Source organism: Ctenopharyngodon idella, chromosome 17 (genome assembly GCF_019924925.1).
Source record: "Ctenopharyngodon idella isolate HZGC_01 chromosome 17, HZGC01, whole genome shotgun sequence".
Classification (NCBI taxonomy): Eukaryota; Metazoa; Chordata; class Actinopteri; order Cypriniformes; family Xenocyprididae; genus Ctenopharyngodon; species Ctenopharyngodon idella.
Genome location: NC_067236.1, coordinates 27,186,750 through 27,201,798, shown reverse-complemented (window position 1 = coordinate 27,201,798; position 15,049 = coordinate 27,186,750). Strand labels below are relative to the sequence as shown.

Genomic DNA, 15,049 nt, shown 5'->3' with positions numbered 1-15,049 from the left:
ACATCGTACAGCCCTAGTTTCTTGCTTTTCATTGCTTTAGGGTTGCTGTTGTTGCAATGTCACGCACGGGACAGCACGGTGACTCAGTGGTCTGTGTTGTCGCCTCACAGCAAGAAGGTCCCCAGTTCAAGCCCCGGCTATGTCAGGAGTTCTTTCTGTGTGGAGTTTGCATGTTCTTCCCATGTCAGCGTGGGTTTCCTCTGGGTACTCCGGTTTCTACCACAGTCCTGTGAGAGCCCTATGATGGCCATCTTCCCATGGTGCTTTTCCCTGCCTATGGCCTAAGAAACTGAAATAGGCTCCATCCCTGTGACCCTAGAAGGTCATACAAGAATAAATGAATGATAGGCTCTTCTGATCTGCCTTTATAGAGACCACCAATCTAACAATATAAAGCAATTATCGGCTGATCAATCGTAACACCCTTATTTATTCCTTTACTTATTTTCCTATTATTGCATTTATTTATGCAGGTGTGGTTCTCAACTCAAACATGCTGTCTGGCATACATGTAAACATTTTCTTTTTTTAGAGCGTGAGTGTTAGAATAATGCAATTGGAGGACAAAATGGCTGGTTAAATGTACTTGTGTGTCAATAAAAATACTTTATAATTTAATTAAAATATGTATTTTCATGGGTACATGATGATAATAGAAGCAAATGTCTCTTATGTGTTGTTTAAAATCTCTGTAGCCCAAAGTTGTCCTAATTCTATCAAAATTTGGCAGCACACATTAAAGTAGTCTGTTTTCTGCATGATATTGATCTTATTGTGAATGATTCATCCATTTTGCCCTGCATTTTTTTTCCCCAATAATCCATTTTATTTGGGTGTACGTCACAATACAGAAGAAAAGGACTGTTGCTACTTCTGTTACATCGCCACTTAATAAAATATGATTTTCTTAATGAATTGTGACTTAAATGCATTTATTTAGTAATTTTATGAAACATTGGTCCTTCACCATTTATGCTACAGATGTATGTCATACCTCAATCCACGCAGCTTGATGAGAGGTGTGCTATTACTTTTCTAAGCAATCAGACATATTATTTGCTGACAAAAATGAGGGAGGAAGGCCCTATGTAGGGACCAGGATATTATAGAAACTTGATGGTGAGATTTTTTTTTTTTTGACATGGACTAGTTTTCAGCCAACTAACAACTTTCTAATGCCCACTTAGAACACCTTAGCAATCAAGCACCACGATCATTTTCTTCAGGAAAAAGTACACATCACATAGTGCTCTTTTATCGCTTGTCCGTTAGGTGTGAGATTCTCAAAGGACGTATTACAGCATATGTTTTGGCATGACTCGAAGTGCAGTGGAGCCGTCACATCTGTCCTTGGATCTCTTAATTAATTTATGCTTTTCCCAATAGAGCTTTATCCCCCAGTTTCTCAGCCATCACTGTCAGTGTAGCCCACCCAGATCCCCACGCCAAACTCCCTCTGTATATTTGTGTTTCTTGAGGATGCTATCTAGAACTCCCCAGCCTACCTTTTTCATCTCAATAACAGCACTCTGAGAAAAAATGACTACCCTGCAGGCAAGAGAGAAAGATATTACTTCTTTAAACACAGTGCTTTCAGATGACTGCCATGTAAAGGAAGAGCATGCACTTCAGACAAGAGCCTTGTAATAAACCCAGCATTCTTTCTCCTCTCTTTCTGTTTCTCTGAAAGGGGTCCCACTGGAGCAGTTTGTGCCTCTCATGGGGAGGAAGATGTCAGCAGAAGACCCATATGAGAAGACGAGGCAGATCTTCACTGCATTTGATGTACACTGTATGTTCCTTCACTCTTTACATTCTGCATGTTCAAATGGGTTATGACTCATGACACTGATTTTTTTTATTTTTATTATTATTTTAATATATTCCATGAGGTTCACTTATAATGTTATTAAAGTTTTGTTTTGCACAAACAAATATATATGAGGAAAAACGATTACTTTCAAACTTTATTCTGACCCTATATCTGAAGTTTGAAGAGGCAGCTCCTTTAAGGCTTGTCAGTAAATGGCCACTTATGATTATAGCTAATGTCATTTCATAGGAAACATAACAACACCCACTAGCTATTGCATGCAAGTTAGTGTTTTGAAAACATTAATTTGCAGACAAACCATTATGAAATCATTTACTTATGATTTGTGATGCAGCTGCTGTCAGATCCAATAGAGTTGGCTGCTGCGTCTTTCCACAAAAGTTTTTTTGCGAACTCTCCATTACGGTGTGCCGCGTTTACAAAACAAAATGCTCAGAACAAACATATAGTCCTCTGACGTGATCCGGGACACCATTAAAATAAACAATCCCTTTGTTTCCAGTGCTGGAATTCTGCAGAAGTCTGTACAGAGACACAAATGAGCAGTTTAATCTGGATGCCTCAAAGCAAACATTCTTTCCCTTTTTCATTTGTCCTGTTGTCGACAGACTCAAATACATGGAGTATGTCAGAAACTTAATGCACATCTGCATGCTATATGATGTTTTATTAACAAAATTTTGGAGGAGCAGGTGCAGATAATTAGACTAATTAGCACAAGTGGAAAGCATTCAGCTAATCAACCAACAACAAGAGGTATATATACTGCAGACTTACCTCTGTTCGTTGATAGTTTATCAGCATCCCTCCACCACCCCATCTCCTCACTTCTAGTTCTATCTCTCATTACCACATCCGGGAGAGTACTCTGGATTCGGGCCAAAATTCCGAGCTTGGAGCCCTCCCCCCAGACAGCACGCCAAATACGCATTACTTTACTCTATCTAATTATATGTATATGTGAACTCGTGAAATCCAGTGTAGACAGCGTCAGTGATCATAATGGGTTTTATTTTCTTTTGATGCTCACATCCAGTGTAGGCGAATGTAAAAACTTTCAACATATAAAAATTTACAGTTTACATGATAAATTGACACAAAATTAGACTGGTGATATACCTGCCTGCAGACCTTATGACCTTTATTTTGTGGAGATTTAAAAAAAAAAAAGCTCAACCGTTAGAGCATCTTTCGATTCCCTGAAAACATACATATATATTGGTGAGAAGTGTACATTAAGTTGCTATGCATAAGTGTTTGCTAAATGCTTAACTGTAATGGTGTATATAGTGCAACTGTTGTAAGCAGAATACATTTCAAAGGAGCTGCAATGAATGCAGTGCGAGGTACATTTGGTGTAGGGCAGAAACAATTACAATATTTAAATTTGCTCCTAAATATCTAATGCATAGTTTACACATAATGATGGTGGTAGTACTCCTAATAACTGTGCTTATGATAGCATTTTTAACACACCCCTTGTAGTTGGCAATTGATTTCATATTATAGCAGTAGAGGGCGCCATGGGTCCTTTTTTTTGGTCTGCTGTATCATGCAATGGACATCCTGGTAGTTCCCCCCCCCCAGGAAAAATTTTTTTAGGAAAAAGAAACAAAACTTTTTGTGATTGAGTATACACTTTTTTCCCTAGCAATGCACAAGTTTATGTGCATATACTTAACTGAGAGCTGATTCTTAAACAGTTAATGCTTGACAAACTAAAAAAGCCAAATACAAAGCTAAAGCTCCCACCATCGTTAGCTGCTGTCTCTGAAGTACTTTTCTGCCCTAAATTAAGTCATTCTGTGAAATTAAGGCTTCAAGGTTGGGTAGAAAACACAGTAAAATGGGCCTTGCGGTCTCCGTGGACTGTTTCGCCCTCCCTAGAACTGTTTGTAGGATATTCCAAAGAGAGGTAAATGTATAATTAACTAATTAATTTTGTAACAGAAATAATTTCACTAAGTCAGGAGTGACCACAGGAAGAGGATATCAGCTGACCTTGATTGAATCTGCTCAGAATGGCTGAGGGATCTTATTTCATTAACCTTGCTGACCCGCCATTAAAGAGGAAAACTGGTTTGTTTGAGCAGAATATTTATTCATGTGAAAGCCGCCTCTTCAGCAGACATTCGATGGACCTATTTTTGCCTGAAGCTCTCTCGTTCACTTTCTGTTTATCTCTCTTGTATCTCATTTGATTTCTCAGTCGTCTTTGAAATATCTCTGGCTTCCCGTGAGCCACCCGATCAGGCTTTAGAGCATTTTTACATCCTCCCAGGACCTAAAATAGTCTCCAGCAATAAGCACTAGGCATTTTAAAAAAAAATACAGTTGGCTTTTAATTAGAATTGTGAATGTTAATGAACCATCAAATTCATCTTGAGGACCAAATTGCTGTGAGCGAGTTCACTCAACCCTTGTACGAATTCAGAGCAACCTGAAAATTGGCTAATTTTAGAACCAAGATTGGAATTATGATTCTGACTTATTCTTAACTAACCCAACTTATTGTGATTCTGCTCTTAACTGTATGTATCAGCACTGACAAATGATAGTGCTATGCACTTTATATCAAATTTGGATCTTTTAAAAAATTAAATTGGCTTCCCTTTAAACAGTTGTGAATGAACATGTGCAGCTGGAAACCTGAAGGACAACTGTCAGGCAGGTGTTCTCCGGCAAAGCTTACATGCTAGCAAAGTGTCTTAATAATTTCAGCAGTTCCCAGATTGATTGCCTTTGTTCCTCTGCCAGCTAAGCTTAAACCCTCTGTCCTGGCTTTCTTTGCCTGATGTTCCTGTCAGCCTGCCAACAGAGGCAAGTCCTCTCCTATCTGCGGCTGAACAGTTTGCGCTGGATGAGATGTTTGACTGTTTCATCTGCGCCGTCACCCCCATCCTCATCTTCAATGGGGATGCGTTGGAAGCTAAAGCGCGCTGAAGTGCGTCGCTCCCATTCAGAGCTGAAGTGGCAGCCTGCCCGGTGATAGAGCATGGTTGGTGCAATTGGAAACTCTCCCATTCTCACCCGGTGTGAAAGTGAGCCATGCTCCCTGCCGATTGATGCTCATGCTTTGTCGTCAAAACATTTGATTTCTTCTGCGTTCAGCAAATAAATCATGGCATTATACACCTTTTTAACACTTCAAGTCTTTTTACAGATGAGATGTGTAATTTTCTGGTTTTGCACAGGTCCTGTGGTTTCCGCAGGTGTGTGACTCTCATTCCTATCATCATGGCTGTGGAGGGCAGTGTTTGGTTACGGTTGGTGAGCTGGTGTTGTCGGGTCTGGTGTGTTGACATGCATGTCACAGTGCTGCCCAAGACTCCCCCCCCCTCCTCGTAATCCCCCCCGCTCAGTGCGCCGCTGTGCCTCTCATCAATTCAGCAGACACGCTAAACAGAATCCACTCTCAGCTCTGACTTTGGATGCGAACGCTCTAAACTTCCTCAGGGGAGCCATTTCCTGCAAATCAAAGTCCTGCGTGCCAGCCGCTGAGAAGAAGGCACAACAAGCTGTTCCTCTGAGCTCTCAGGAAGAGGCTCCTGTAGACACTCTGAGATCCCAGCTGGTCTTACTCCTTGCTTTCACAGTCTCAGTCAAAATGCTGTAAGTGGACTTAAGGCTCAGGTATACTTTTTTTCACGTTCTGATCCATCTTGCACATCTTGTGCAAGCCTTTCAAAGTATACTTTGATTGTGAGTGTGGATGGACGTTTTCTAGTAAACTGTTCTTTTAATCACACAAATCACTCGCATATGTGCTGTTGTCCGCGCACAAGCCCACACGGACACAAAAACTACATGTGGACGGTGTGCGCAAACATCAGCGTATTGTACTGATCATAAAAATTTCATCAGGCAGACAGTCTGTGAGCCAGAGCAGAATGCGGACAAGGGAAGTATACTTTAAGCTTTAGCCGGCAACATTTTATGGGGTGGAATGAACAGAGAAAGCTGATTTTATTCCTTAAGATAAGAGAAAATAATGAGAGCGTGCTCTCAGGTGTGCTTATCTCGTTTTCTTTGCCTGATCTCATGTGAGTGTGGCGTTCTAATAACACACCCGGCCCCGCAGTGAAAGACTTTTTGATGTTTTAAAGTATTAGTCTTGTTAACTCTTGCTCTGGGTTTGTACTGTCTCCAGGTCGTGGCTTCTTAAAGCTGGATGACTTCAAAAGTGCCTTCAAGCGAGTTGCCCCTCGTCTGCCGGAGAGAACTGTGCTGGAGGCTTTCCGGTAAGAGTTTGGGCCCACGGCCTCTCTAGATGCATCATTCAGTGGGTTCTCTGATCTTCCTCTCAATCTCTCATCTTTCCATCATCCTTCTCCTTGATTTCCCTTTCCAAAGTAGATTACAAAGGCAGCTGGATGTAATTATGCTGTGAATGTGTTGAGTCAGAAAGTGATTTTTGTGCCTATCGCTCAGAGCAGGCCTCCCACCTCAACCACAGCAACAAGCTCTGCGTTTGGCCAGCACTTTGTTACTCAAACCCCTCCAGTGTGAGTGAAAGTGTTTGATACAGTCCCATGTGAGAGTAGAACAGGTCTGGAGATTTTGGAGGCTTGCGGTGTTGAGATCTGGCTGCTCATTAGGGTGAGAACAGTTCCTTTGTGCCATGCTCCCTGTGGAGTTTCTCAGCCCCTTTCCACTTCCATTCAGGCCCCATGGCAGCTCCACGTGTCTATATACATCTCATCCTCTCCGTCTCGCTCAAAAACTCTCTGAACAGGTGGGATCCCGAGCTTTCGTGTGCTGTGCGTTCACACCCATTTCAAACAGTTATCACTAGACCCAGAGCTATCGCCAGATCCCAAAGCCAATATGACATTCGACAATCTCCCACTAAGATCTCCGCATTACTTTCGTACTATGATGTATCTAGAGGTTTCAGCTTGTCCCCGCGTTTGCAGTTATAGTGACACATTATTATCAGCCCTCAGCTGAGTCTCTCTTCTCGGTTTCTTATCCTTTTGAAGAGGTGATGTGGATACTTTATGCAGTTCCGAGACAGGGGGCAATTAATCTTTTCATCCTGTGTTTGAGGGCTCAAAAAGAGATGAGAGACATGTCTACTTGTGCGCATACGTGTGCATTTGTTTTGTTTGCTTTTTTGGACAGATTTAGTTCTTTGTTTGATGTGACTCATCCTCTGCAGTTGGCCACTTCTGCAAGTTTCAGCTACTGTTCAGAGCAGCACGGTTGTCCTGCAAGGCCAGTTAATATACGAACACCCTCTCACACTGCAGAAACCATGATCATTGACAGTGTAGAAACTGTGTCTTTCTGACCTTAAGCTCAGCTGACGCACTAGGAGTTGATAACCTCAGAACCTCAGTGAGTCACTGTGTTGCTATGATTGCAATGACATGCCAACACTGCATTGACAGAGTAACTTATGAGTTCTGGAGGCGCTGTGGTATTTGTTTTTTAATTAAATGTTGCAGTCATGTCAGAACCAAAGTGCTAAGGGCTTGTGCAACAAGAAATCATGGAGCGTGACTTTAGACAGTCGATTTGTATCCAGTGACTTCTCATTTGGCATTGGGGCTGTAGCTAATGATTAGTTTTATAATCAACTACTATAATGAATAATAAAATCTGATGTTAATCAGCTATTTGATTAATCACTTCTTCATTTGAACAATCTCAATATTCTTAAAATCCAATAGTCCATCCATTACTCTATGCCATGTTATAGCATGTTATGTTTCTTGCACCACTTTTTATGAACCAATTAATGAATGATTCAAAATGACTCATAAGTTACAGTTTGAATAAGTCTGATGTAGGGTTATCACGGTACCAGAAATTCCAGTAGTACAGTTTCACGGTTCTTTGTGCCAAATAGCAAAAACTGTTGCAACTATTTTACTATTTTATTTAACCATTAATTAAATTAAATGAGTTTATTTATGATGCCTTCAAATGTTTATAAGTAAACACTGTTTATAAAAAGATCAAGTGAAATTAAAGCTGCAAGCAGTGATGAAAGGGCCCTTGCGCCTGGGCTCACCGCCACCCGTTGGCCTTAGGAAAACAATGAACAGTGGGTGACATGCATTTAAGCGAGTAAATACAGGAGAATTATGGCAAAGTCATTTCAAAGTGCCACACTTCCTTCTGCCAACAGGTGGCACTTTGACCGTAACTGAATATTACCATGTAGATATCTTCAGGGCAGGACTATTATCAAATGTGAAGTTTGGAACAGATCGGACATCGTATGCCTGAGTATGCCTACTTTAGCAATTAGCCAAGTGTTGCATGATTTAACGTGTTTCTAGCATGTTTGGTACTTCGTGGCATATACAAATGTGTTTCTGAGAGTGAATTACAGTGCACACGGACACGCCCTTCAACGAAAACTCAAGATCTTCGCAATTTAACATCGCTATGGCTTTTACATTAGATTGACCAAATATGATGTTGATCTGGTTAAATCTCTACGAGGAGTTAATCACAGTGTAAAACATGACATTTCCTGTTGCCCGCAGGTGGTGCTATGACTGTAACTGAATATTGGCATGTAGATGTCTTCAGGCCAGGACTCTAATAAAATATGTGAAGTTTGGGGCAGATCGGACACTGCACGCCTGAGTTACAACAACTTCCTGTTTCATGGCGAAACATCGAACTTTGTCAGGCCACCACGGACACACCCTTCAACTAAAACTCAAGATCTTCGCAATTTAATGTCACAAAGGCCTTTAGATTAGACTGACCAAATATGATGTTGATCTGATTAAAGCTCTAGGAGGAGTTCGTTAAAGTACAACGTCTGGAAGTGGCAAAAACTGCATACATTTTGCAGAGAAAATTCAAAATATCTCACTTCCTGTTGGGTTTACAGATTTTGCACCCTAGGACTTTTTTGTAGGTATTGGGCTGTTACATGTTTCTACCGAATTTCATACCTGAACGTGAAACGTAGCGCGAAGGGCGCTTAATTGAAAATTTGTAGGTGGCTCTATCGAGCCATTTTGCCACACCTAATTCTGAAACTCGTATCAGACGTAAATTTTCACCACTTCTGATGCGTGTGCAAAGTTTCATGAGTTTTCGAGCATGTTTAGGCCCTCAAAAATGCGATTCATTTCAGAGAAGAAGAAAAATTGACAGAACAATTACAATAGGGTCCTCACACCATCGGTGCTCGGGCCCTAAAAATAGAAATAAAATGAAGGACAAAGGAACACATATACATTACATAGAACAAGTGGCAGGTCTATTAGTTTGCATTTACACTCTAAAACTTAATACACATCTATTTTGAGATACAGTATCCCATTGTCTTGTCCCAACTGTTGCTATGGTTATGTCACTGTCAATCATTGCAATTTTGGATTCAATCAGGCATTTAAATACAGTTGTAAATCCAGAAACTTTGCAGTGTACTCAGCAGCATAAACAATACAAAACTTTTATTCAAATTGTATATGGATTATAAACACAAAGCGAGCAAAGAGCGCTCCCTTTATAATCACTAAAACTGTCAATCACTTGGGCTACATTCAGCGCCTGTTCACTGAGATCTACACTCCTGCTATAATCAAAAAAAGCTGTCTACACTGCACAATGAATCTCGTTTACATTGTGTTTACACTTTGTTGGTAATAATGAAAGGATTTGCGAGTGTGCAGAACTCTGGGAATGAAAACTCCTGTGTTTTGAGGGGTGTTGAGCGGATTCTAACTTAAACACCTCTGACTGGCCGTTGCATTCACACGCTCAACATTGGCTACAATGACCAACGCTTCAAAAACACATTGTAAATAGAAAACTTTGACGCTGTTCACAGAGTGCTTACACAAAGAAGCGTTTGGTTGTGTTGATTACTATATCTGTTAGCCATTGGACTGCATAGTTGTTGTTAATTTTTGTCAAATGAATATTTTTTACATTGTACCAAGTTAGAAAATTCCTTGTAAAAGACAATAGCTGAGAGAGATTTTCTTTCATGTGCAGGTAAAATGGACATTTGTAACGATTTTGTATCAGTTATTTTAGCATTATTTATTCACTTTTAATTACTTTAGTATTATTTATTCATAGTATTTATTAATATTTTGAATTCTTTTTAGTTTTCATTTTGATCTTTTTTTTATTTATGTAGATTTTAGTCATTTTGTTACGTGCTTTTGTAATTTTTATTGGTATCAATAATAAAATATTTATATTTTTTTAATTAATGAAAATTAATTATTATAAATGGTTTATAACAATAGTTAGCAATAACAAGGCCGATCAACTGTTTGAAAAAACAGGAATTAACAAATTTTAAAGTCAGTTAATGCACACTACTCATTTTAGCTCTGTTTGGCTAAGCCAACTGCTGGTGATTCCCTTCCACCCTCTCAGGTGTTGACCTTCACCAGTTGATCCGTATCTCCCGCTATGTAAAGCCATGTAGATGTTTGACTTAGCAAAAGCAGAGAAGTACCTGGAACAAACAGAAACACTCGGAGCACTCCATGTGTGTATTTGTGTCTTTGCGTGCCGGTGTGTGTGCGCTCCGGTCCCCAGCTAGCGCACGTTCAAAGTCATAACCTTCACGCCGCTGTGCCATCTTGTTTTCCTCTCTCCACCTCCTCCGGTTCTCCTCCGCCCCGTCATCCTGCCACTGCTGACAGAGTGTGGCAGCAAACGGACCGAATGGAAAAAATGGAATTCCAAAAGAAGAAGTGAAGGAAGAGAGAGAGAGAGAGCTCACCTTGAATGTTGTGATTGGAGTTTATCTGCAGACCCTGGGCTGTGTTTAGAAAAGATTATCACAACAAAGTGATAAGCGGGATTGTCTGCCTTTGGTGTCTCTTTCAAAAGGGTGCACGGGGTGCCCCGTGTGCCTGCATGTATGTGTGTGCGTGTTGTCAGGTTTGCTCTTCTTTTATACCTTGAGATGAACTGAAGCCTCTCTTTTGAATCTGTGTTTGTGTTGCGCCCCCTTTGTAAAGAAAAGAGCAACACCCTTTTCCTGTCCTTTTTGGCATAATTATAGCAGAACAATGGAGCGCCCTGCAGGCTTCACACCATTAGCAGACGTGCTGTTGCCTCTTTATGTGCTAGAGATTGATGGACATGTGCTGCCTCTCTGAATGAATGTTAACACCGCCATTTCTCCCCGCTGCTTGTTGCCATGGTGACGTGGTACGCAGAGCTGGTGCCATCACACCTTGAGCGCTGCCTGCAGTTGTTTTTCTTTTTTTTTCCCCTTCCTTATTCTGCTACTCTCTGCTTTTCTCTTTTGTTGTCGCCGTTTCCAGAGCAACTATCTGCCATCACCTTTCCATAAATACCTGCTGCACACACATTCTTACAGTTCTTGAGTTACAAGAATGCAACGTTTTTTCCCTCTTATTCACTTTATCCTCCTCCCCCTCCACATCGCTCTCATCCTCTCACTCGCTGAGGAATCTCAGGTTTCTTATTGTTCTCCTCTCTGACATCCCAGCTTTATCCTGGTTGTGCTGACAGAATTGTCCTTACTAATAAGTCCAAAGTAAAAGCTCAATACTTTCATTCTCTTTTAGTGGAACTTTAATGCGCATTTGTTGACTGAATTATACTGTACATCCATTAAACCTGATCACTTTGCATGTATCTTCCACTTTTTTGTGACTATACAGGACAAACTGAAGTCAGAGAGTTTGATTAACAGGTGATCATAACGCCGAATCTGCCATTTTGTCCGACAAAGCAGTCAGGGGAGTTAGCAGATTAACGTAGGTGGACTTGAACTTAAAAAAAAATGTGGTGTGACGTCTTTCCGCGATTTAAAACAACATTCCTTATGATGTTCATTCACGTTTATTTGATGCTATAAATGAACTAGTAGGAAGAGATGATCACTGCGGAGAACATGATGTGTGGCGGGAGATCGGCTTGTCAGACATCGCAACAGTAACTAAAATGGGCGGGTCTTTGCGAACGGTCAATTGAGCTAAATGGTGTTATGTTGGTTGCTAAAACAGAAATCTTTTGGTTTATTGGCCTCCAGTCAAAAAAGACTAAAAAAAAAACATCTTGTCATTTGTTAGTTAATCAGACTACATTGGTCACATTGTTGAAAATCAAACTTTTTAACTAGCCCTAGTATATACTGTACTGTATCAAAACAATAATGTAGACATTTTATTACAAATTTGTAATAAATGTTTTCCTTTGAAATTGAGTATAACAAAGAGAAAAGCCTGTAGAATAATGAAACCACTTGCCCTTATCAATGAAAAATGTAATTGCATCTCTCTCTCTCAATTGCAGAGATGAGTGGCGGTTTACTCATACTCTCCAAAAACCTTGTGTTCTCTGCTTCTGTCTTCAGAGCCTCCCTAATCTGAAATGGAAGCTAATGAAAAAGTGAATTAATTAGCATTCTTAAATTAAACTTCTCTAGGAGTTTTGTCTTATTAACCAGTGAGTGCTTTTTATGTGCCTTTAAAAAAATATTCATGCAAATTACCCCACAATGTGAATGCCTAAGGCCAAGCAAGAGGTTATGGTGAGTATCTCTCTCTTGAAAAAGAAAGAAAAAAACAATTTTACCTCTGTTTTTAAATATGCATGTTGCATGCTAATACTGTCCTGTTTAGGTATTTTCAGAGATGAGGAGATCAGCCACATGTAGCCTGGTGTAGGGTCACGGCTTCTTCATGCTATTTTTTCCCCCCAGAGAGCGGCGAAGAGAGAGAAAAATGGGTGGTGGGGGTAGAAATGAGGAAAAACTCCTACAGATCAGTAGCAAATTAGCCCTGCCTGGTCTCAGCGTGAGTGCATTTACTGCATATTGAGAGTTTGCCCTTTCCCTTTGCCACCATATCAAGGTAATTACATTTCCTTTGTAGCGCTCTGAAAGGAGGTATTGCTGGCCTGGAGTTTCACTGCCCGCCCATGGAAGCACAGAGTGCATAAATCCCTTAAAATAGCCCCTTTTTTCCACTCTTCCTGCTGACACAATAAGCCTAATGAAGGCACAATAACAGTCGATTCAGCTCTGTGCTGGACACTCAGAAAGCCGCTAATGTTGAGCTGAAGAGTGGCTTTTGGGGGGAAAAAAGCATAACATTATTCCTTCACAGAGAGAGTTTGTTTCCTTCAAACTCTCTCTCACGACTCTTTGACAGTGCAATGGACCTGATTTTGTGGGTGGAATTGATTAATCTAATTTCAGCTAATTTCCACAGTCTCTTGTTTTTTTCCCTTCTTTTTTTTGTCATCTCATAGAAATAATAAATTGTTAAAAAAGGGCAAAGCCTGCATCACCAGAGAACTTTATCACCCATGCACAGATGCATAATTTGTAAGACAAAAAAATGCTTTTCATTTTAGATTTTGCTTTGTTGACCCTTTATCCGCTCTGTCTTGTTCTCTTTCTGTCTGTTTCTCAGTCTTTAAACGAGCGAGCTGGTTAAAGGCAGACTCAGAATTCAAGCAGGGTTGCCAGAGGGTAATGCAGTAATCACATTGGTTCCCCTTAGAGTGGGCGAATGGGTGAAGAGAGCGGTGCCCTCTGCTTGTGGCTGTTCCTCCAGCCTCTGCATCCGTCTGGCTGGCTTCACTTGCAGAGGGAGGCTAAATATACACCCTGTGTAAATGCAGAAAATCCATTTTTTTTTATATTGTTCCATGTCTGCCTTAAAGACGTGCTCTTTTAGCCCATTTAATTTTTGTATACATACTGTTTCTCTATATATTTTGACAGCCATATATAATTGATTTTTGTCTGTAACCTGATGGTTTTGTTTTTTCGCCCAGTTGTGCCATCTGTTGTGAAATTATTTAGAGCTTGTCAGTTCATCTGAGATTTCCAAACCAGAAATGTCTTCGACTTCTTTTTAAACCAATGGCTTTTAGGGAAAGGGGGAAGGGGAAAATCAGAGTAATTCCTTTGGGATCTTTGTACATTTTGTAGTTGCCATGACAATTACATTAGTCTCCACTGGCAATCATCCACCTTGTTGGAATTCTAATGAGGAAGTTTTTTTCCCCCTTCTTTTTTTCCCCTCCTACTTTTTTCTGTTTGGGCGTGTGTGCGGCTATCAAGGATCTCCTGCCATAGTGGAAAACTGCGTTCCTTGAAGCGAAAATATAAGTGCCTTTTAAATAGGGCCACGGAGGGGGCCACGGTCTGCTGTCTGAGAGAGATAGCAGCACGCTGCTGGGCTGTGCCCATTACTCTCTCTCCCGGGGTCTAGGCTAATAAAGATGGCTTGATACATCAGTCAGAACCCACCTCAGAAAGTCTGAGAGAGCGAGAAGCGTTGTTTCAGGAGTGAGGTAACATTGGTGGCGCTCCCTGAAGATGAACGATAAGCATGTGTGGCGAAAATCGCTTTAAAAACGTAACTTTAGTCAGAAGCATTGTTACAAACAAGCGTGACTTTTTTTCTCTCTCTTTTTAATGGCACCTTTCTGTGTTTAATTTGCTTTTGAATGTTATTCATTTAATTTCTACCTGCAGGCATATCTGTTACTGCACATAAGACGCCAAATTTCATGCGTTTGATGTGTACCGGTGAGATCATAATCTACGTAGTGATTTAAGGAGCTTCTGGAGCGCTGAATAAATCAATGAATTAATTAAGCCTATCAAAGAAAATGATCTCTCTTCTATCGAGGGTACGTTCCAACCAAGCTCAAATCACACAATCTATCGAGGTTTATTTCCTGATACAAATGCAAGGTCACTGCAGCCCAGGACTGATGTTGTCTCTGCTCTTTTTTTACTAGTGACACTTTATCACATTTTTTTACTTTTGTATGCTGTGATTTTTGCTAGAGAAGGCGATTTTGCTTGTCAATATTCGTATTCCCAATGTAGAAGAGGAAGGAGCAGGAGCCCATTCGGTCTTAACACTATAAGCTGCTCTTTATCGATGCTTATGCTTCTCTTGGTACTAAATCAAGATGTTGAATTGGGTTGAAGCCACAGGACAAGCATCTAGGATGAGCGGATACAGGAAGTGTCCAAGCTCAGAGCCATTCTGAGCCAGGGGCATTAAAGAAAAATCCTGGCCGTTTACTGTGTGTTGGCTGTGTTTGATGCTGATGGAATGGGATTGCAGGGATGGATGGAAGCTCACTGCAGCACTTGTGTTGGTCCCGCATTCTCCTCCCATAAGGACCTTATATAACCCCTGTTCATGTTCCTGTTATGTTGTGCTCTGCTCATGTTATGTTCTTTTTGTCTTATCAGACAAAATCTTTTCTCTTTTT

The 15,049-nt window shown here is 40.6% G+C and overlaps 1 protein-coding gene across 3 annotated transcripts in view; it reads left to right on the top strand.

Moving 5' to 3' along the window:
• Positions 1–15,049, top strand: part of efcab11 (EF-hand calcium binding domain 11) — an 80,123-nt gene that overhangs the window by 15,969 nt on the left and 49,105 nt on the right. For all 3 annotated transcript variants that reach the window (XM_051869256.1, XM_051869258.1, XM_051869257.1), the window contains exons 4-5: positions 1,691–1,792; positions 5,985–6,075. In XM_051869256.1, coding sequence (XP_051725216.1) covers positions 1,691–1,792; positions 5,985–6,075 — 193 coding nt within the window. The remainder of the gene's footprint in view (positions 1–1,690; positions 1,793–5,984; positions 6,076–15,049) is intronic.